At 39.7% G+C, this 24,625-nt stretch overlaps 1 protein-coding gene across 6 annotated transcripts in view; it reads left to right on the top strand.

The window, feature by feature from the left end:
* The window catches only part of LOC135221721 (protein lifeguard 1-like), a 236,798-nt gene that overhangs the window by 44,469 nt on the left and 167,704 nt on the right, over window positions 1-24,625 (top strand). For 4 of the 6 annotated variants that reach the window (XM_064259506.1, XM_064259507.1, XM_064259508.1 and 1 more), the window contains exon 3: window positions 8,067-8,243. The exons of 1 other annotated variant lie outside the window; for it this stretch is intronic. In XM_064259506.1, the coding sequence (XP_064115576.1) occupies window positions 8,067-8,243 (177 nt within the window). The remainder of the gene's footprint in view (window positions 1-8,066; window positions 8,244-24,625) is intronic. One more of the 6 variants, XM_064259509.1, reaches the window with a different exon arrangement.

Below are 24,625 nucleotides of genomic sequence, written 5' to 3'. Positions count from 1 at the left end.
TAAAAATTCCTTTCCCCTGAAGTAGTTACTAAGCTCAGGGAAGCTTAAGATTTTGTTTGATGCCTTGATAAGGATGTTACTGGTGCTTCAGGTGAAGCAGCTCATGCATTTACTTGATACATCTAATTTCATAATCCCAGGAAGCAACATGCACTATTTTTTAACATCCTCTAGGTCCCCTGCTTAGTCCTAAGGTGTTTCAAGTCATTCTGGAGGATGCAAAACTTCAGAGAAAAGGGAATACTTAGCTCTGCCTTATAGAGCTGCTGAGAAACACCCAGCACCAGCACCCTCCCCAGCCTCTGCCCTCAAACCAAATTTAATGCTGAAAATCTTACTTGGCTTTCTCCGTCTGGTTTCCAGAAACCCCCTCTTTTTCTGGTCTTTCAAAAGAAAGGGCAAACCTCAAAACGGCAGTGAGGATTAAATTGAATAGTCCTCAAGTCCCAGTCAGGGGCTGTGTTGCCAATTTTTTGCATTTCTGGCACGATCTAGGGATGGGTCAATGGTTGGTGAAGGTTCTTGGGAGGGCTGCATGATTCCATTTTTGTCACCTCCACCTATGCTGTTCCATTAGCTTTCTGTTCCTGCCCACATCATTTGGAAATGTTCCTGATTCTGCAACAGGATACCAAGATGCTCCTTAACAAGTTGGCAGTAAAGCAAGTGGCAGATTTGTTTCTAGGACTTTACAACTATATGTACCTTGTTCACAAAGCTTTAGGGGGATGGAGGCCAGTCTTCGATGTTTCTAATCTAAAGTTTGTATGTCTGACTTTGTTTTTGGTAGAGTCTTCCAGTACAGTTCTAGCTGCCATTCAGTGGACTGGCTTGATGATCTCTATGGACATTAAAAATTCCTTCTTTCACTTCCTCAAATGCAGCTCCCTAGGGTTTGACACAAGATTTTGCATCAATAGAAGGATGGTGTCATTTGCTAGGCATCTGAATTCATCCATTACCTAGATGACTGAATAGTCTTAGCCAGGTCTCTAGAGGGGATTCCTAAGGCAAAGGGCATTCTTCATGTTACGAGAAACTTAGGGGGTCTCTTAAATCACAAGAAGTCTGTCCTATTCATCGCAGACCATCACATACCTAAGGATGACCCAAGACTCTTAAGACTTTTTAGGCAGAGACATAGCTGACAATTTTCTGTCTGCCAGCAAGATTTCATGGGTCGCATGGCTTCCCATCACTGTCCAATGTTCCTTCAAGAAACCCTCAAGTGGTGGAATGACTGCTCAAGATTACTGTCAAGGATTAGTCTACAGGTGAGGAGCCCAGACCTCCCATTGTTTTCTGATGCTTTCATGAAAGGTTGGGGTGCAACCCTGTGGAATCATCAGCTTTCATGTCTACGGTCAGATGACAAACTGGTTCACATCAGCAACTTGAGCTGCTAACAGTCAAGAGAAGTCTTCAGTTGCGGAAACCTTTGATCATTGACAAGTTTTTGCCATCTTTTCAGACATCACATCCCTAGCTTTCATCAGGAAGCTTCATCATAAAGTAGAGAGGAATGGAGTCAAGCTTCATGTTCTAGTTAGCTCAAGAACTTCTTTGTAGACAGAAGCCAGGAACATTGTCCTAGTTCCCCAGTTTGTTCCAGAAAGGCAATGACTTAGCAGTTTTGCAGGAAAGGTAAAGTTTTGACAACCAAGAGGTCTCTTCACCAACAAGGGTGGGAAGACCTGTGGAAATTGTGGGGAGTCGCTATGAGTGGACCTATTTGTGACAATCCGTAATGCAACATTTCAGAACTATTGTGCCATCCCAGGACCCTGAGGGTTGAGCAGATGATGTAGCACTCCAAGATTGGTCCAGTCTGGATGTTTACACCTTTTCTCCTTTTGCAGTGCTCTGGAAAGTTTGTAAATTGAAGACGTGTAAGACCAGGATGACTTGTAGCTCTGTGGTGGCCTCAGAGGGAATGGTTTTCCAACTTCCTTCCCTTAGCCATTGATATTCTCAACATGCTCCCATTGAGGAAGGATATGCTCAAGCAGGGAGACTATTGACCATCTTGTACAAGCTAGAGGTTTTTTTGAGAATCTCTAAACAGTCAGTTCTCAAATCTAGAAGAGACTCAAACCAGTGGGTAGAAGAGACATTTTTTAGCCTTGGTAGGTAACCCTTCTAAGAAGGTTTCTGAACATAAACCTTGTTCTCCAACCTTGGACTGTACTATAGCCATTGTACAGTGGCCTTCCATGGTCCTGGGTTTGAGTTCCCTTGCTTGTGGGTACAATCAGGCATTTATCCTCCTTTTCAGTCACTTTCTGTTTTTTTAATATTGTATAGCCTTTTTCCTTCTGAGAATTTTTTTTTCTAAATCCATGCTGGCTGTCCTCCCACAGCTGTTGTGGCAATCCTATGGTGACATTTATTTATACTTTCAACAGAATTTTTTCTGAATGATGTAAGTACTGTTGTTGATGGTATTGTGGTTTATTGTTTTGTTGAAAAAGCTGAACTGCTTCATCAAGCTGTTGAAGCTAAGAAGTCAGCTGAGGATGTCCCTCTCCCTGATATTTGTCACCCTGAACCTCTTGTAAAATTTGCATTTTGCTCCAGGGATGTTAAGAAAATTTTGGATAATCTTGTAAAAAGTTTCTAACGTGTTGTCTCCCAAGTTTAGTAGATTCTATAGTTTTTTGTCAACGTAGTATCTTTGCAGATGAGTGCAGACTTAGTTCATAATACAGTGCCTGTTCCAAAGCGTGGCATAGTATCTTTAGACTGCAGTAACTACAGACCAATAAGAATGCAGTTTACATAGTTTTGAATGCACCCAAAGCATTAAAAGTAAGGTTTTCTTAGGATTTTTGGCGATGTTCCGGCTTATGACACGTCTCAAGAACGGAATTCCCGTCGTAACACGGGAACTGCTGTACTTTGTTACACCAGTCCATGTTCACCTCTTTCTATTTTATGGATGTTGCCCACAGATCTGTGGACACATTTTCCCTGTGTCCTGTGGTGGCAGCCCAACAGGTTGTGTTAACTCATAGTTGCCCTTAACAGGGCACTTTTGTATCTTACCTAAGATGATTGTGTGGATGAGAGAATGAGTGAGTTGGCTGGTCTCCTCCTTTCTCTTGTTAAGGATTTGACACGTCATTCATTGCACTGTTCTGATTGATAGTGTGGTCGCTTAATATACCAAATATCAAACCCTCTATTCGGTAACATAAGCTCTTGGCAAGGAGGAGTTGGGAGTAGTACAAACCCTGGTGTATTGGTTTGCTATTGGCAAGTCAAAATTTCTCTTTGGTTCCCTATACAATGGTTCTCCCGTATATCATTGTACGTCACTCAGGGTCTGAGTGGTTAGATATAAATTTATCTAGCTTCTCAACGGGCTTCAGTCCCTCTCTAGAAGTCATTTCTTCTGGAAACTGGACTGGTGGGTAGGTCACCAGTTGGTTTATGATGTCTTGTACCTCCCTCCAAGTATGACTCTATCCAATTAAGACCGAAGGTTTGATCGCGTATGAACAAATGACAAATGGCCTTACAAAGAAAGAGGTGTCCTAGAATACTATCTTTTTTGGATACAGGAAGCCATCAGACAGGCATACTTGACTCTTGATGATTCCACCATCACGTCTGTGCAGGCTAGAGCACATGACGTTAGAGATATTGGTCCCTCTCTGGCTTTCAATAAGAACTTGGCTGTACATAAAGTGCTGAGTGCTGGTACTTGGTTACGCCAGTCCACGTTCACCACCTTCTATCTGAAGGATGTTCCCCACAGATCTATGGACTTGTTTTCCCTGGGTCCTGTTGTGGCTGCCCAACAGGTTGTGTAACTCATAGTTGCCCTTAACAGGCACCTTTGCCTCTTACTTAAGATGATTGTGAGGTTGAGAGAATGAGTGAGTTGGCTGGTCTCCTTCTTTCTCTTGTACCTTTTCTTCTTCCTTCGGGCGGTTTAAGGAATAGACACGTCATTTGCTGGACTGGTATGATATAGGTGAGTAAGGTAGTCATACTGGTAGTGTGATCGTGCAATATACTAATGTCTTACCCGCTATTTGGTAGCATATGCCCCACTCCTTGGCAAGGAGTTGGGAGGAGTAATACAAACCCTGGTGTCTTTTTGGCTCCCTATGCAATGGTTATCCCATATATCATTGTATGTCACTCAGGTTCTGAGTGGTTAGATATCAATTTATCTAGCTTCTCAACGGGCTTCAGTCCCTCTCCAAGAACTATTTCTTTTGAGAGCTGGACTGGTGGGTAGGCCTCCAGCTGGTCTAGGATGTCTTGTACCTCCCTCCAAGTATGAGTCTATTGTGAAGACTGAAGGTTTGTTTGATAATGAACAAATGACAAATTTTCTAAGACAATTTGTATTTTTCATAGCTACAAACCTGAGGTCTTAACGTTATACTGCCCACCTCTAGCTGCCCCTCTGTTTGTTAACCCTTTCCCGCCAATTGGATGTATTAAACGTCAAGGAAAATTGTCTGTCGGGTGCCGAACTGACATATGGTACGTCGACGAAAAAAGTTTTTTTTTTAAATTTGCGGAAGAATAGTTATAGGCCTACTAGGAGAAAACTTTTGAATCACGCGCCTTGGGGGATGCTGGGAGCTCATGGATTAAGCTGTTGTTTTATTTACAATCGTTACCCAGGCGTGCAAGTGCAAATTTCTTTCATCTCGCACTAAAAAGCATCAGCGACATATCTCGGAAATTATTTCGTCACTTTGACATAATTTTTGCACCATTTTGTATTAGCTGTTACATAGAGTATTATATATGAAAAAATGTGCGCAATTTCATGTAGAATACAATGAAAAACAACTCATGGTTGTAGCTTTTTTCAGTTTTGAAATATTTTCATATAAATAACGATAAATGCCAAAATTTCAACCTTCGGTCAACTTTGACTCTACCGAAATGGTCGAAAAAAACAATTGTAAGCTAAACTCTTATACTCTAGTAATATTCAATCATTTACCTTTATTTTGCAACAAATGGGAAGTCTCTAGCACAATATTTTGATTTATGGTGAATTTATGAAAAAACTTTTTCCTTATGTCCGCTCTGTAATTCTTCCAAAAAAATCATACATTTTTTCGTCCGATTGTCGTAATGTTTGTACCATTTTAAATTAGCAGTTACATAAAGTTTTATGTATGAAAATGTGTGCAATTTCATGTAAAATACAACTAAAAACAACCCATGGTTGTAGCTTTTATCAGTTTTAAAATATTTTCTTATAAATAACGATAAATAGAAAAAATTCGACCTTTGGTCAACTTTAACTCAACCGAAATGGTAAAAAACTGCAATTGTAAGCTACAACACTTACAGTCTAGTAATATTCAATCAATTAACTTCATTTAGCAAGAAACGGGAAGTCTGTAGCACAATATTTCGATTTATGGTGAACTTTTGAAAACAGCTTTTTTTTTATGTTCGCACGTTATGAATTCATGCATCATATTGTGGTAATATTTTCTCTGTGTTGCTTTGATCGTTTTACAATTTGTTATACAACAAAATCATCGCAATTTAGTGTACAATACAATGAAAAAATTATTAACTCATTAGCTTTAACTGTTTTGCTCACAGCACGATTTGTATACAATTATATATGAATTTTTTTTCGTGCTGTCATATATTCCAATATTTATACTATATGATAATGATATTTTTTTTTTCATTTCTGATGGTTGCATACTAAACTTCAGGCAATGACAAATAAAGGAGCCAAAACTGAACTCTTAATCTTGAAAATTAAGCATGCTGTGATTTTTTGAAAAAACTTTTTCCGCTTTGGCGCTCGCTCGCGAACGCCGCAATCTTATGGGAGACACTTTTGGAAATACCGTCTCGGCGTTTAAGGGTTGAGTCATCCTGAGTTGGGAAAGACTGGCGTAGGTGCGTGGTCCTTGACCACCCTTTACCTGATCTACGCATGCGTTGCCAGATATCACAAGATTCCTTGCTTTTCATCTGCTTTTTAACCGAATCCAGCTAGGCGCTAGAAATTATCCTATTGTTAAGACCTCAGGTTTGTAACTATGAAAAATACAAATTGTCTTAGAAAATTTGTCATTTTTCATAGCTACAGATCTGAGGTCTTAACATTATACTGCTTGCCTCTATCCACTCCTCTGTGTGTTAAGACTTCCTGAGTTGGGAAAGAACTTGATGCGATGGCGTAGGTGAGTGGTCCTTGACCACTCTTCACCCGATCTGCGCTTGAGTTACCAGATATCACAAGACTCCTTGCTTTCATATGTTTTTTAACTGGATCCAGCTAGGCGCTAGAAATTATCCTATTGTTAAGACCTCAGGTTTGTAGCTATGAAAAATACAAATTGTCTTAGAAAATTTGTCATTTTGTAAATGTTTTAACAAATGAAATTCAAGGTATTCTGTTTATTTATATTATTGTATGGGAAAGAAACAGCTTGCTTTATTGATTATAGGTTTTAAAATCTTTTAACAACCTATTTCCTTAGTATTCTGAGAAGCTTGTTTCCTGAACAAATGTACCCCAAGTGCCCATGGTCCTTAAAAAAAAGAAAAAAAAATTGAATTTTTCTTACACTATTATAAAAAAAAATGTTAGTACATAGTGATGTATGAAAAAAGGTATTTTTGGGTGGAAATTTTAAGAAAGAAATTTGGTCATTATCAAGTTCATGGTTGCTAAGATATATTGCAAATGTAAATTATCATGGAATTTATTTTTATATAAGTAACTTACCAAGTAATTACATAGCTGTAGTTTCAACTTAGTCATAAGCCAGCAGAAACAAATTGGAGCTCAGTAAGTTACTAATCTTGTTCCATGAAAGTGAGCAGAGTAAGTCACCTACACAAAACAATAGAACTTCTACCCCACTTTTCAAAATTTAAGCTGCCATGCAAGTTAAAACTATAGCTATGTAATTTTTTTCTTGAAAATAACATTTCTATACTTACCAACTGTTAGGTAAGATCCTTCCCAGCCTTTTCACTTCGTGGGTTTACATAAAATTTTTTCTGGATATAAGGTAAATATTCCTGTCTTCACGTGGTTGGCAGGTAGGTAAACTAGACAGCAACTGTCTTACGTGACCCCAGCCAATTATCATTATTATTTCGTGTTTGCGGAACTTGGCAGGCACTAGTATTAGTAGCTAAGTTAATAGTTGGTAATGATTGAAATAGTAAACTATGAATATTTATAGTTTTGTAATCATTATGCACTTGTCCATCAGTGTTCATTCACCAAGAATGGCGTGAAGCTCAATTGAAGTACTGAGCAAAGGTAAATAAGGGTAGCAGACGCATTCACAGTTTTAAGTGGAAAGTAAGTTCATCACAAAATAGGCTGTGCATCATTGCACTCAAGGTCTTTAAAAGGGATATATGCTACAATGAGTAAGCCCTGATTTCTTGGATATCCAGAAACAATGGCTTAGAATCTGCATAGATTGACTAATCAAACTATAAAAGGCTGCAGGACTTATTTTTGAATTGATAATGGTAGGTGGTTCAGATGGCAATTTTTTTTTTTTTTTTTTTAATATCATTACATCTAAGCTACCTTTCTGAATAAGTTGAAGTGCCTCACCATATAAAACTTAATATACAAATTAAGTAATGTAAAACTCACAACATGTAATATAGTGTAAGGTGTTCATTGTTTTTTCCCAGTGAGGTAGGTAATATTAACAGTTAGCTTTGCAATGAGGAAAGTTTAATTTGTGATATTGGAATTTATCATTTTGGGTACTGTTGTTTTGTTTGCATTAAACCCAGTTGAACAGCTTTAAAGTTATAGCTGTATCAATAAGAATGTATGTTAAGATTTCCAAGCTTTTTAATTTATATTTGTAAGTGAAGCTGCTTTCCCAAAAGTACTAGGACATTTTAAGTATTTCAAAGGCTAGCATATGATTTCTACTCTGTATTTATAATTTTTATTGTATATTAGATATGGGTCAAAAATATATTGCTGTGGTATTCATTGATAAGGCTGGCATTTTAATTTTTTTTTTTTTTAAGCTACAGTTACTAAGTTTTATAACTGCTATTGCACTTGGGCATGTCAGGGTCCACCAGGAATGTACGCATCACCCTCTGGGCCTCAAGTAGAGGGATGGCAGCAACAGCCTTGGGGAGGTCAACAGCCTGCTCCTTTTGCGGTAAATGGATTTTTCACCAATCTTCGACAGAAAAATTTTCGCAACACTAATACGCATGTCATCCAGCTGCAGATGAGGGAAATTGTGTGTGTGAAGTCCAAATTAGTTGTTGCCTTCTTTTGCCATAGGGTTGGGAAGTAATACTCCTCTTCATAACACTGCAAGTCACCTAAATACATTGAAGCCAAATTTTATTTATATAAAGTTTAAACCTTTAATAGTGGCCCATCAGTCTGACCATAGATATTAACAAAATGGTGGTAAGTGATGTTTTGAATACCAATTAGAATAGTTCTTTGGAAAAATTACCATGCAGTTACTATTATGAATATGTAATGGTTCTCATATCAATGAATTCTACCTTTTGCTCTCTGTTTTCTTTCGTTGTATAACAGTTTTCCAGTCAAATATCACATGACATTAGCTGGCCATCAGCATCATCATCATTTGTATTTTTAATTTTCATTCAATTTATATTCTAGTTTTTAATTGCATTTGTATAACATTTAAGTTCAGATTGTTAATAGGTGTTTTTCTCACATCAGTTAAGGCTTTATACTACTTAAGAGACAAATGAAAGGTCATTTTTCCATGGGGGCTTTTTTTTTTTATTTAATTTTCATTGTGCTTAGAACTTCTCACTATCTCTGGTCATTGCTAACAGGTCTCCTTTTTCTTGGGATTGCTGGTAATACTTTTGGATTACAATAATGTGTATGTTATGAAATTAGTGAATATTTAAGAAGTAGCATCCTGATGATCAGATACGTATCACTTTTCTGTTGGCCACTCATATTTGTTTTAATGGAAGAAGAATTTATCAAAATTACCGATATTGGAAAATAGATTTTTAATGTGTAATTTTCTAATTATTTTCTCAGGAAAAATTTATTAATTCTAGTGCTATCTATCTTTTAACAACCCTACTTACATTTTCTAAAAGTATGAGTAGCTCGTTGTGAATCTGTTAGAGATGGCACAAGATCAGTATCTGAGGGAAAAGTAAAGAAACCCTGATATATATCTTGGTGATTCTTTGGTAGAATAGTAATAAAATATTTTTAAAATGGTGGTGTTTGCTACAACTAAAAGATCGTTGTAGTTATTAAGCAGTATTACCCTCCTTGATTTGGGTGCATGCTCCGTGTGAAGAATAAAGACTAAGTAGCTGAGTAGTATCAATGGGTACTTCCACTACATTGGTCCTAATTTCAAGTCCTGCTTCTGACATGATGGACTCTTTGTGCTCACCACCTCACTGCTCATGAACTTAGGTGTAGGTTTTTTTTTTTTTTTTTTTTTTTTTTTTTTTGAAGGGTACTAATAGTTCAGCCTGCCAATTATCCTATTTGACTTAGTTACAGTATGTAATTGATAAATATAATTCCCAACTCTTACCATTGATAAATATAAATCCCACCTCTTACCATAAGTCCCATGTGGCTTGGGAGAATGCTTGGCCATTGATCATTTATCTACTACTTACATTGTACATTGGTGTTGTGGCCTGTCCCATGCTTTTGCTGCTCATTGGTAACTTCTCAAATTTTAGCCAAACTTTTCCCCCTTTTTACACTTACTGTTCATAAGCAGCATTGTGTTAATTATTTTCTTGTAATTTTTCCCTTTCTAGTACTCTACACATTTACTTTGAATTTTAATGTGGAGCTTGACAGGACCATCACCCCTGCATGGTATTTTAGAATCATTTATTCACTTTGACCTATCTATTTGCATAATCAGTCCTTTACTGTCTTTGTGGTGCACTAGAATTACTCTCGTAAGGTGTAGGTTAGGTCCTTTAGAAAATTTGTTGCTTAATCCTTCAGTACCTTTATGATGAGTGTTTGAAAGCCATTTAAACTGCTAGGAATTTTGTACATGAACTTCCCTGACAGATATATACTTAGCTATAGTCTCCGACGTTCCCGACAGAATTTCAAATCTCGCGGCACACGCGACAGGTAGTCAGGTGTCTACCTTACCCGCCGCTGGGTGGCGGATGTACGAACCACCCTCCCGTAAGCTTGTCAGATTTTTCTCTGTCGCGGAACGATAACAACTGTTGTCGGTTCCTCTCGATAGTTTTTTCGATTCTCGCTTGCCTGGAGTTAATTTGGACTTCTTTTGGTGACGTATTCGCTTTGTTTGGCTTGGCATAAGCTGATTGTGGACCGGTTTGATTTTGAGTTTGATTTTCTTTAACGATGTCTGATCTAGAATCGGTAGTTTAAAACTTCGGTTTTGTTTAGGGTTTGCGTGAATGAAGGATGTAAGGTGAGGTTGCCGAAAAGCTTCGGTAGACCCCCACACAGTTGCATGAAATGCAGGGGGAATGAATGTGCTTTTGCTAACCCTGTAATGAATGTAAGGGATTGAATGAAGAAGATATAAGGCTCTCTCTTCTTATGTTAGGAAGTTGGAACGTGATAGAGTGCGTAAGGCTTCCTCTAGATGTTCTAGCAGAATCTAAATGAGTTCAGTTGGATGTGGATCCTAATAGTACTAACGTAGAATTAGAACCTTCTTCCCAAGTTGCAGCCCCCGGCTCCCCGCACCGAAGCCGAAGATTCGCCTTCGGAGGCGGCAGCTCTGAAAGCCAAGAATCGTTCTATGGGATCAGAAGATTCGTCAGTTGGAAGGTAAGGAGAGTGGTTGAGGATCAGTGGGCAGTGTCCCCAGTGTTGTTGGAGGGTGCGTCTGACCGGCCTCCTTAGTGCCTCTAGGCCTAGACTCTTCCAGACTCCCAGTTCCAGTGGAGTAGGAAAGTCGAAAGCCGCAGGAGGGCTAGGGAGAGCCCCCACCGGTCAGGCGTCCCTCGGCAGATCTGAAGTACGCTCCCAGTCTGCCTCGGATCGCTACAAGAAGGAGCTCCTACGCCAATGCTTCTCCTCTTCGTCGTCTCCCTCTCCGAAGAGAGGTTGGAACTCCCCGGATGCGTCGCGCCCGTTGAAGAGGGCTTGGAAGGCTCCCTGCAGTCCTTTGGCTTCTAGTCCGGAGGTTTTCCCGGAAGAATCGTCGGTGGAGGCGAAGAAACCCAAGAAATCCTGTGATCGTTCTTCTTCTCGCGCTCCGCGCTCGGCGCCTGCTTCCGAGGAAGAACAAGAAGATTCTCCTACGAGAGTACTCGCGGGACTTCAAGCTCAGATCACGGCGCTAGCAGACTCTCTAGCAGTTAGATCACGTAGGAAAGAACAAGGACGTTTCTCTTCCGATCAAGAGATCTAGGCGCCGCTCTTCAGAGGATCGTTCTCCTTCATATGAGGAGGTTTCGTATGAAGGTGGGGGCTCGCGTGAGCGCCCGTCGCTCGAGTGAGCGCCCTCGCTCGCGTGAGCGCCCTCGCTCGCGTGAGCGCCCCCCTCGCTCGCCTGCTCTCTTTCGATTTCAAAGACGCCAAAACATCGGTAGGGACGCTCTATGGAGAAAGAAGTTTTTTCTCCAGATTGGATTCCCAGCTTCCGGTAAGCGCACTGCACCTGCTCATCACGCGATTTCTTCAACTCCCTCGCGTGAAACTTCTCCTCAGCAGCCTCAAGATTCTAGAAGGCGCCCTTATACAAAGTAGGCGTTCTTCTTCCAGATGTCACTCTCCTCGAGTGTCGGATCGTGACTTCTCTCCTGACAGGCATCTAGAGTCTGGTAGGAGTCGTGTGCATGATAGACGGCCTACTGTTAGCCGCGCTCCCCGCAAGGTAGGCGCCAAGAGCCTACTGCACATAGATCTCCTAGTAGGCGCATTTCGCCTTCCAGTCGGACTTCCGTTGATCGTACGCAACTGGACAGGTATGGAGAGCCGCGCAAGCGCTCTGCTCTCGATAGGCGCTCTTCTCCTGGCAGCCGCTCGCCTCAGGATAGGCGCATAGAGTATAATTAGGCGCTCGCCTCCTCGTAAGCGCCCTGTGGATGTTTCCGAGGATTCTCGGAGTAGGAGCCCTACCTCTCCTTCGGCTGAGATTCCGTATACCTCGAAGAGGGAGTCTCATCGTAGACTTCCCAGATCTTCTCATCGTTCTCCAGTGGATGTGAACTCTTCTAAGAGAGGGCGTTCCTTCTCCAACCTCTCGCTCAACTCCTGCTAGGATCCCTTCGTCACATAAGGATCTTCCGCGCTCGCCTCGAGAAGACGTCCTAGAAGGTTCGGATGAGGAACCGAACACTTCTGCCGCTGTCTCTTCTTACAAAGAAAGCTTACAGAGCTACTTTTACAAGTTTTTGGGGATTCCCTTACGCCTACGGCTCCTCCTTCTCCTCACTCACTTTTTTCAACGGCGAAGACACCGAAGAGTTCTTCTTGTGTGAGGATGAAGCCAACTCTTTCTATGAAGAAGGCACTGAGGAGTTTTGGTTCCTGGATGGCTTCCAAAGAAGAAGCGGGGAAAACGATGTTCGCTTTTCCTCCTTCGAAGTTATCAGGACGCGCTGGTTTCTGGTACGAAACAGGAGAGCCCTTAGGATTGGGTCTACCGTCTTCGGCTGATTCGGATTTTTCGGCACTGGGTAGATTCGACAAGGAGAACTGCCCTTAACTCTGCTAAGACGACTTGGGCAATGAATGAATTGGATCATTTGCTCAAAGGTATGTTTAGAGTGCTAGAAGTATTTAACTTCCTTGATTGGTCGTTGGGAGTCCTAGCCAAGAAAATTGAAGTGGCCAGAGTCAATTTCGCCAGAAGATCTTATGTGTGTTTTTGTCTTGTATGGACAAGTCGGTAAGAGACGGAGCGAGTGAAATCGCCTCCCTTTATGGGGCCGGGATCTGAAGAAGAGGTCGGTTTATTGTTCCTTCTTAACGAAGTCGGTCTCCCATGCTCAGAGGTCTTCTTTGCTGTTTGCTCCTCTGTTATACTCCAGTAGTTGTTCCCGAAACATCGGAGTGCAGGACATTTCGAGGTCACTTTCGGCCAAAGCCACCCAGGACCTTTTGGCACAGTCGGCAAGAAAACCTCGCCCTTCCTTCCCTACCAAGGCTAAGAAGGAAAAGGCAGTGTTCGAGAACCCTTTCGAGGGGCATCCTCATCAAGAACCTCTACGTTTAGAGGTCGTAGACCTTCAAGAAGGGGTAAGACTTTCGCCAAGTCTGTTAAAGCCCCCAAATAACTTGCAAGTCCTTCAATCAACGGTGGGCGCCAGACTCTTAGAGTTTGCAGAAGTCTGGGGGGCCCAAAAAGGGGCGGATCCTTGGACCCTTTCTATTTTGAGGAGAGTTACCTCATCCCTTTCATCGAAAGACCTCCCTTGCGGCCCATCCCAAGGGAACTGACGGCCAGGTACAGAGAGAGACCCCATCATGAATCAAGCTCTCCATCTAGCAGTAGATCAGATGCTGGAAGAAGGGGGCTATCGAACTAGTGACAGACCATCATTCATCGGGCTTCTACAACCGCCTTTTCCTAGTTCCGAAGTCCTCAGGGGGATGGAGACCGGTGTTGGATGTAAGCGCCCTGAACTTCTTCGTAGAAAAGAAGAAGTTCACGATGGAAACGCCTTCATCAGTGCTGGCAGCACTTCGTCCAGGGGACTGGATGGTTTTCCTTGGATTTAACAGGACGCTTACTTCCACGTACCGATCCATCCTTCCTCGAGGAAGTTTCTCAGATTCATGATGGGGGGGAAAATTTTTCAGTTCAGGGCTCTGTGTTTCGGCCTCTCGACGGCCCCTCAAGTGTTCACGGGGATTTTGAGGAATGTGGCTCAATGGCTTCATTTGGGGGGGGGGGGGGGAAAGGGGTGAGGATATCCATGTACCTCGACGATTGGCTAATAAGGGCCAATTCAGAAGATCGTTGTTTGAAGGACTTACAAGTAACTTTAGAATTGACGAAGGCTTTGGGACTTCTCGTCAATTTCAAGAAGTCCATCACTAATTCCCCCCCCCCGAGCAAGAGTGTGTGTATCTCGGGATACAGATGAACTCTCTGAGTTTTTTTCGGCTTTTCCCTCGCAGGAAGATAGACCCGAGGATTCGAGAGAGTAACAACCTTCTTAGGGAAGAAGTATGCACAGTGAGGGAGGATGAGTCTGCTGGGGACGCTCTCCTCTCTGGAGCAATTCGTTTCCCTAGGAAGGTTGCACCTGAGACCACTCCAATTCTTTCTTCATCGGAATTGGAGTCGTCGTTCTCAGGGATTTGACGTTCTCCCTGTCGTTATACCCAGGACATCAAGAAACATCTCTTATGGTGGACAGATCCCAACCTCTTTGCGAAGGGAACTGTCTCTTCAATCACAGACCCCCAACCTGGTGTTGTTCTCCGACGCGTCGGACATGGGGTGGGGTGCAACTCTGGGAACCAGCGAAGTGTCAGGTACCTTGGGTGGGGTGGGACCAGGTAGCCTGGCACATCAAAACAGAAAGGAGTTGATGCTGTGTGGTTGGCTCTGAAGGCTTTCGAGCCCAAAGTCAGAAGATCGGTAGTGCAGGTCAACGCGGACAACACTACAGCTCTGGCATACATCAGGAAACAGGGGGGTGGGACGCATTCCTTCTCCCTGTACGAGACAGCAAGAGACCTTCTTCTGTGGGCAGAAGAAAGAGGAATCAAGCTTCTCACCAGGTTCGTGCAGGGAGAAAGGAATGTAAGAGCAGATCTCCTCAGCATGGAAAGATCAGGTCCTTCCCACAGAGTGGACCCTTCATCTGGATGTATGCCAGAGCCTGTGGAAGTTAGTTATGGGGCAAGGCCACACATAGACCTCTTTGCCACGTCAAAGAACAAGAGGCTGGATCCTTACTGCTCTCCGATATCAGATCCAGAGGCAGTAGCAATAGATGCTCTTCTTCTAGACTGGAACGGACTCGACGTCTACGCGTTTCCCCCCTTCAAGATCCTGGGGCTAACCATCAAGAAGTTCGTAGAGTCCGATTCAACGAGAATGACCTTAATCGCTCCCTTTTGGCCGGCCCAAGAATGGTTCAGAGGTACTGGAATGGTTGGTGGACCTTCCAAGATCGCTCACCGCTAAGGAGCGATCTACTCAGACAACCCCACTTCGACAGGTACCACAAAATCTCCTCGCTCTCAGTCTGACTGGTTTCAGACTGTCCAAAGTTTGGTCAGAGCGAAAGGCTTTTCAGCACAAGCTGCTAAAGCAATCGCAAGAGCGAGACCTTCCACCTTGCGTGTATACCAGTCAAAGTGGGATGTTCTTCAGACGTTGGTGCAAGAGGAAGAACATTTCCTCTTCCTAGTACCGTCTGTGACCCAAATTGCGGATTTCCTTATTTTCCTCAAAGAAGAATGTCATCTGGTTGTGTCAACTATTAAGGGATACCGCAGTATGTTGGCGGCGGTATTTCGGCATAGAGGCTTAAATATATCCGATGATAAGGGACCTGCATGATCTTATTAGATCATTTGAAACCATTAAGCGTCCTCATGTAGTACAGAACTGGAATCTAGACGTAAGTCCTACAATTCTTTGGATCGTCTAGATTCGAACCTCCTGGCTTAGCCTCTTTCAAGGATTTGACGAAGAAGGCTATCTTCCTTTTGGCCCTAGCTACAGCTAAGAGAGTGAGTGAGCTCCAAGCTATTGAGGGCAATGTAGGGTTTAAGGAAGATTCTATGGTGTGTTCATTTCTTCCAAGTTTCCTGGCAAAGAATGAAAACCCATCACGCCCTTGGCCCAGGAGCTTTGAAGTTCGTAGTTTATCTTTTCTAGTAGGGGGGAAAAAGAGCCTGAAAGAACTCTTTGCCCTATGAGAATTATGAAGTAATTTTTCCTTAAAGAGGAAAAAGGGAACAACTTAAGGGGGCTAATCAAAGATTGTGCTTTGGTGCTCCGTAAAGGACCCCACTCGGTCCATGTCGAAGAATGCTCTTTCCTTTTTTCTGAGAAGCCTTATACAGAGGCCCCAACATGGTGCCTGTAAAGGAAGATCATTTAGACTACTGAAAGTGAAAGCTCACGAGGTGAGAGCCATCGCAACTTCGCTTGCATTCAGAAAAAAATATGTCTGTGCGGAACTTGATGGAGGCGACTTTTGGAGATGCCAATCGGTTTTCGCAAACCACTACCTACGTGATGTAAAAATCACATATGATAAATGCTTCGCCTTGGGTCCTTTCGTATCGGCGGATTCGGTGCTGGGGCAGGGAGCTGAAACTTATCCTGTGTAAATTTTTATATGTTACCCTATATTTTATATTGTTGTTTTTGGTTGTCTGAAAGAGGTTGCAGGAGGCACCTCTTTTTGTCGTAATATTAACCCTTTGTATTTTGGTTAGGTGGTCTGGTGGGTTTTTGGCTCCTTGCAGAGGTAGTGGTAAGGATCTGTTAGGTAAGCGGACAAGGTCCCTCTAACAGCATCCGACTTGGATTTCTACCACAATAGGGGATCACATATCCCAGTGGTAGATCCGAGAGTCTTTCAGCATCAGGTCACGTCCTAGCTGTAGCTCTCCAGGCAATGCAGACTCAGAGATAGTATCTATGAAGTCTTCATCCTGAAAAGGTGAGAACCAAGGTTTTTATATCCTACAACATTAGTTGTTTCCCGTCTTACCTGTATTATTGAGCTGTCTCTTACCCTCCACCAAGGGTGCCAATCAGCTAAGTATATATCTGTCAGGGAAGTTCATGTACAAAAATGATATTGTTAACTACAATAAAGTTTTGTACATACTTACCTGGCAGATATATACGATTAATGGCCCCCCCACACCCAGCCTCCCCTCAGGAGACAGGTGGAAGAGAAAAATCTGACAAGCTTACGGGAGTGGTTCGTACATCCGCCACCCCAGCGGCGGGTAGGTAGACACCTACCTACCTGTCGCGTGTGCCGCGAGATTTGAAATTCTGTCGGGAACGTCGGAGACTATAGCTAAGTATATATCTGCCAGGTAAGTATGTACAAAACTTTATTGTAGTTTAACAATATCATTTTTACTTGATTTCACATTCCTCATAGGTATCTTTTTCTATTCACATCACCATTTCATATGTAGTTTTGTTTTCATACCCTACAGCTTTGATTCAGCCACCTTTTTGATGTTTTATCATTGCATTTGTTTAATATTGCAGATTATGCTGTTGCCACTGCTGCCTTTTATCTCGATAGCTCCTTGCTTGTTTTGACCTAATATGTGATTAGGCTTTTTATAGGTCTCTCTCTCTCTCTCTCTCTCTCTCTCTCTCTCTCTCTCTCTCTCTCTCTCTCTCTGTGCCATGGTATGAAGAATCTGTATTCACTGTTGGCCTCACATCTCATTGTAGCCCATTATTTATAGGGACTACCACAGAAATCTGAGTCACCCTGAAGAAAACTCAGTCTTTTGATGGCACATGCTAAATCCTCCTTACAGTGGTTCAGTACAAAAATGTTGGCATATCCTAGATAACTCTTCTCTTAATGGGAGAATTCATATTGTGCAAGAAGACTTTGTCTAACGGATTCATAGAATAATCAAATTCCCCAGTGAGAATAAATGCATGGTGTATTGTCCTTCAGATCCAACATATCTGTAGCATCTTTAGACGTTACTGTGTTATCAGTTAAATGCAGTTTCCTTCCTCTTTGTGCCCTTCCTAATCTTGATCACTTAACCCTCTTACGCCGATTGGACGTATTAAACGTCGAGTCAAAATGTCTCCCGTATGCCGATTGGACGTATCATACGTCGGCTCAAAAAAGTTTTTTTTTAAAATTCGCGGGAAAAAAATAAAAACTTATAGGCCTACAGCCGAAAACTTTTGTATCACGCGCCTTGGGGGATGCTGGGAGTTCACGGATCAAGGCGTTGTTTTGTTTACAATCGCTACGCAGGCGCGCAAGCGCGAATTTCTTTCTTATCGCACTAAAAAGTATCAGTGACACATCTCGGAAATTATTTCGTCACTTTGACATAATTATTGCACCATTTTAAATTATCCTTTACATGAAGTATTATATATGAAAATGTGCGCAATTTCATGCACAATACAACTAAAAAATACTCATGATTGTAGCTTTTATCAGTTTGAAAATTTTTTCATATAAATAACGATAAGTGCAAAAATTTCACCTTCGGTCAAATTTGACTCTACAGAAATGGTCGAGAAACGCAATGTAAGCTAAAACTCTTACATTATAAGTAATATTCATCATTTGCCTTCATTTTGCAACAAATTGGACGTCTCTAGCACAATATTTCGATTTATGGTGAATTTATGAAAAAACTTTTTCCTTACGTTCGTGCGATAACTCTTCGATAAATTTTTTCGTGCGATTGTCCTAGTTTGCACCCTTTTAAATTTGCCGTTACATAAAGTTTTATATATGGAAATGTGCGCAATTTCATGCACAATACAACAAAAAACAACCCATGGTTGTAGCTTTTATCAGTTTTGAAATATTTTCATATAAATAACGTTAAGTGCAAAAATTTCAACTTTCGGTCAACTTTGACTCTACCGAAATGGTCGAAAAAACGCAATGTAAGCTAAAAAACTCTTATATTCTAGTAATATTCAATCATTTACCTTCATTTGCAACGACTGGAAGTCTCTAGCACAATATTTCGATTATGGTGAATTTATGAAAAAAAAAACATTACGTTCGCGCGGTAACTTCCGAAAAAATCAGAATTTTTTTGTGCGATTGTCGAAATGTTTGCACCATTTAAAATTAGCTGTTACGTAAAGTTTTATATATGAAAATGTGCGTAATTTCATGTAAAATACAACTAAAAATGATTGAAGGTTGTAGCTTTTCTCTTTTTTCGAAATATTTGCATATAAATCACGATAAATAGAAAAAAAACCACGTTCGGTCAAATTTGACTCTACCGAAATAGTTGAAAAACGCAATTGTAAGCTAAAACTCTTACGGCCTAGTAATTATTCTGTCATTTTCTTCATTTTGAAACAAATTTGAAGTCTCTAAAAACAATATTGTTGAATTTTGGTGAATTTTTGAAAAATATATTTAATTTCACTCCGCGCGCCGATTCGCGGCCGCAAGTCTCCGAAATACGTACATGGCATTATCCTAATATTTGCTCCTTTTCATATTAGCCTTTTTATAGAGTTTCATATATCAAAATGTGCGCAAATTCATGAAAAATACAATAAAAAAATTAATTGAAGGTTGGTATTTTCTTTTTCCATCTTCGAAATATGTCCATATAAAAAAAATATATATATTAAAATTTTCGACATTCGGTCAAATTTAACTCGTCCGAAATGGTCGAAATCTGCAATTCTAATCTAAAACTCTTACAGTATCGTAATATTCAATCATTTGTCTTAATTTTGAAACAAATTGGAAGTCTCTAGAACATTATTTAGAATTACGGTGAATTTTTGAAAATAACATTTTTTTACGTCCGCTCGTTACGAATTCGTACATCATTTTGTGATCATATTTTTCCGGTGTTGCTTTTATTGTTTTACAATGTATTATATATCAAAATGATTGCAATTTAGTGTACAATACAACGCAAAAAAAAGTAACTGGTTAGCTTTAACCGTTTTTCTGCCCAGCGTGATTTGAATACAATTATGTATGAATTTTTTTTTTTCGCTAACATATATCGCATTATTTACATATGATAATGATATTATTTTTTCATTTCTGATGATTGCATTCTAAACTTCAGGCAATGAAAAAAAAAGGAGCCAAAAATGAACTCTCAATCTTCAAAAGTACGCCGCGCTGTAATTTTTTGAAAAAATTATTGTTTCCACTTCCGCGCAACACTCCAAACCAGGCCCGGCATACGGGAGACGTTTTGATTTTTAGGGCTCCGGCGTAAGAGGGTTAATATTAAGGTCAGACTGGTAGGGTTGCAAGACATTTTCTGTTTCTTTCATGACACTTTTTCTCTGGATAATCCTTGACTGATGGCCAAACCACAAAATTTCAGGGATACGTATTGTTCCAATATATTGTGATGTTTTCTGTTTGTAGGTGCTTTATGCATGGGAACTGACATACTGTGCCAAAAAATAGTGTTTTAAGATCTGTAAGTCATTTATAATCTACCGTGCTGCAGATGAGATTTTATATTCCACTTTACTGTTTTTAGTTATAAAGGTTAATTTTTTATAAATAACCCTAGCCAGTAACAGTAGTAATACGAGTGTTAAAATTGAAGTAGACTCCATATATACAATCTTCATATAAATATCTTGGTCAGAGATATAAAGAAATTTAGATATGTATATATATTGCAATGTGTTCAAACAATTTTTTACTCATCAGTGGCATGTTTTTACAAAACTTTTTTTTTTTATTTCTTGAAACCTTAGGAATCGATAGTTTTTTTTTTTAAACCTCTTACAAAAATGTTACATTTTTCATTCACTATATTTTTTCATTCACTTACTTCACTTGGTTTAATGGCTTCAAAGTATAAGTATTGGTGATTTGCTTTACTATGAAGTTGGATGGTTTGGTGCCCATCCTAGGCAAAATTGGGCTTGTATTTGTTAGTTGATAAAACTTTCCTAATTTGCATCTAAAAATTTTGCCATGCTCTATAAACTTTAGACTATCTATAGTGAGACTAATTTTACAGCTTTGCCCTTTAGTTGTGTAAGCTAAGTACAGGCTGTCCCCAGTTATCTGCGATCCAGATTTATGGGGTTCGTGTGTGACAAAAATCAGATATTTTCAAGCAAAAATCTGCGATGTTTGGCACCAAAGTAGTACACTAATTTCTGCTTCTCGACGCCGATAATCCAGTATTGGTATTGATACATATGCACCTAACAAGGCACCTATAACTGAAAATTGGTGATTTTTGGTTTTCGGTGATTTTATGTACAGTCAATCCTTGCTATTTGCCGACTGAAGATTTGCGGACTCGCCTCTTAGCGATAACCAGATTTACCCCGGTTAGTGGCACCTCAGTTAGGTATGTATCAATGCCAGTTACCAGAAACCGGCGATTTTTTGCCCTAGACAAACTGTATAAACCAGATCGCTGATAACTGAGGCCACCAATAACCAGGACTGCTGTATGTATGCTGCATATATATATGCTTTAAACCAGTGTGTTTTAATGGGCTTTATATACTTGATATATATATTTATATGTATATATGTGTGTGTGTGTAAATAAATTCTTCTGTTAACCCTCACAGTCCAGGCTAATATAAGCTAATGCATACACCCATGACCAAGCTAAATTTAAGGATGGACAATTTAAAAGAAAAAAAAAACATCAATGGAAAGAGGAAGAAATGTATATTTGCATGGTATAAGAATTTGTTTATTTTTTATTTATGTATCTTCCATAGGAAGTTGTAAGTGATAATATTTCCCACCCCTTGTGGGCCTCTTTCCCCTATGACATTCGTAAAAAATACTAATTTTACTAACATATAAGTGTTCTTTCTGATATTTTTTATTTTTATTCTGTCAGATTGAAATTACAGCTCAAACAATACCATAAAAGAAAAGAAATAAAACTGGGAACAAATTCTTAGCATATTTATCGTAAAACATTTACGATGCAACCTTGCATGGAAATTTGTGACGCCCCTTACCAGCTCAAGCAAGACTGAAGGTCTCAGCTCACTTGGACTCTCGTTTAATGACGGGGTACCGTTCCAGCGACCATGTTGTTAAACGTGTTATTCTCTTGATTTCGACTAATAGCATTAATTTTCAGTCATATATTATACACAGAACTAGTTTCTGACATAGCCTACTACTTGGCAAAGGTCTGACAACACTTTTTATCATTTTATTACTCTCATATTTTAACTTCATCATTTTATTACTCATATATTTTAATTTCATCATTTTATAACTTCATAATGTATAATTTTCTTTAAAATAGTGTATACTTTATTTAATACATTTAGCCTGCATTCCTGAGTTAGCCTACTAGTAAGTCAGTACAATACTAGTCAATACAGTACTAAACTACTAAACTTTTCTCAGAATCTGCACATTATTTAGCAGTGACTTTCATATTCTGAATTTGGTATTTCATAATTATTGCTATTAGTTCCTTTGCTATTTAGTTTTATTGCAGAGGGTAGTGAGATGAAAAAATAATGAATGAATTTCAGCGATTATGGGGCACTTGAATGTCCTCATCAAAATGTAAACAAAGCACAACGCCATCTATTGAGGAAAGTGAACACGAATTATTGGCTAATGGGATAAGCATTTTCTAGCATTGATAAAGATTTATGCTTGCACTTCTTACCTCTAGTATGTATAGAAAATGATCACTTTATCATATGTAAGGCTTTCAAGCATACTAAGAGGAAGGATTTCATGTGTGTTAAATGTCTCATTGTTTTGATTAAAAGGATTGACTGTTAGAGACTTCTCAAGTAGAATATTTAAAAGAATATATTTATTTTAAAGTTAATATGAAAAACATATTAGACGTCACAAATTTTGTTTTCGTTACTAAGAATTATTCTCACAAAAACAAAGAGATGGCATATTTTTTTGCTGTCTTGAAGTTGTAAACAAATGTGGCGCCACCTGTTTGGCCACACAACGAACTAATGGCGGCTGAATCAAGCCGAACCAGGCGAGCTCCCGGACCATAGAATGCAGACTTTAAGAGTTCCAACTGTATAGCTTTTCTTTACAAAGTATATTAAAGCCTTATTAATGTTTTAGCCATAGATTTCAAGGTTTTCAAAACCTAGGCTAGGCTAGATTATATTGGCATGTAAAACGAGTACGTTTTTAAATGAGTGCCTGTAGTGATATATGGAACTAGGAACATTTTTCCTGCAAAATTTACTCAAACTTTATGGCGCCAAATCTTGATCGTATATGAGGCGGTTAGTTGCAGAGGAGGGTATTCACCACTTTTGTCAGATTTGCTTTGTGTATAGCATTGTATTGACTAATAATTCTAGTTTCTGAAAACGCATCGAAAACCCTTCACTGACATCAGCAAAATGGTAGTAAATTGCTTCAAGTAAAGTTATCTATTTGCATCTAGCGAATGACAATGGATGAGCTTCTAAAAGTACAAGTCAGTGAGAGGTATTCACCACCCACACTGCCTCGCTCATTGTTTACACGCTGGAAGCGAGTAGCTAGTGGGAGCGTGTCTTACGGGTTTTGTGGCTCTCAGCCAATCAGCAGCACTAGCATCCCTTGCGGAGTCTTCCCGGCAAACTGTCCATTTAAACTTACCATGCTTGGTTGTAGTATAGGTGTCTTTTCCATGTTTTTCGTTAATTCCTCCATAATTTTTTTTTTTTTTTTTTTTTTTTTTTTTTTATAATTATGGATAACCATCAATCTCTCGATAGCCCGGGACCTTCGGGAGGGCGTAGACATGTGAGAAATGTAAAGGATTGGACTCATAACACTCAAAATAGGAAGCAAAACAATGGCCTTATTATTATCACAGTCATTGAAAAAAAATTATGATGTTTGTGCAGTGTTTGTTAATAATAACTTTACCATTGAAAAGTATTGTTATATTTTTAATCAGTTGTTATTTAATGGTGTTGGTTGTTTCTTTAAAATGCAAAAAAATACACTAGGGAGGCAGTCTAAAAACAATACTATTGCATGATTGTGTTAGATAGTAGGCGTTTTGAAAGCCAAGACTCATTAATGCCATCTCATCATAAGTTGTAAAAACACATTAAGAATCTTTTTGTGGACATAGTGTGAGCACACAAATGCTGAAAATTTTTGCATATTAAATTCACACAAATCGTATTAAACACATTTTTTTTTTTTTTTTTTTTTTTTTTTTTTTTTGGTTAGGAAATAAACAATTTTTTTTAGGAAATAAATGAATAAAGGAGAAAAAGTTATTTTTGGCTATACAGGTATTCCTCATTTAACAACCTGCTCGTTTTATGGCAACTCGGAGTTACGACAACAACATAAAGAGAAAAAAAAATAAAATGAAAATAAAAACATTGCCAATGGTAGCCAATAATTTAGCCTAACTTAGGTTTTGAAAACCTGGCAATCTATGGCTAAAACCATAAATAAGACTTTAATATACTTTGTGAAGAAAAGCTATACGTTCAGTTGAACCTCTTAAAGTTGGCATTTTATGTTCTGGGAACTCCCCTGCTTGGCTTGATTCATTAGGTCGTTGAACTTGTGGTGCCACGTTTGTTTACAACTTCAAGACAGGAAAAATTATGCCATATCTCCTTTGTTTAAGTGAGAATAATTCTTAGTAATGAAAAGAAAATGTGTGAATTCTTAGTAATGAAAAGAAAATGTGTGAAGTCAAATATGTTTTTTATATTAACATGAAAATATATTTTTATACATTCAACTTACCTGTCAGATATATACATAGCTATTACTCCGTCGTCCGACAGAAATTCGAATTTCGCGGCACACGCGGCAGGTAGGTCAGGTGATCTACCCCCCCGCCGCTGGGTGGCGGGAATAGGAACCATACCCGTTTTCTAATTCATAATTTTTCTGTCGCTGTAATGTAAACAACGTTTGCAGTTCCTCCTGACTTGATTTTTGGATTTCATCGCCATCGATCTACTGGGCTATCTTTTGCAGGGAAGTACTG

Source organism: Macrobrachium nipponense, chromosome 3 (assembly GCF_015104395.2).
Source record: "Macrobrachium nipponense isolate FS-2020 chromosome 3, ASM1510439v2, whole genome shotgun sequence".
In the NCBI taxonomy this organism is placed as follows: domain Eukaryota; kingdom Metazoa; phylum Arthropoda; class Malacostraca; order Decapoda; family Palaemonidae; genus Macrobrachium; species Macrobrachium nipponense.
Note: the sequence above shows the minus strand (reverse complement) of the source record. Positions and strands in the feature narration are given on the sequence as shown.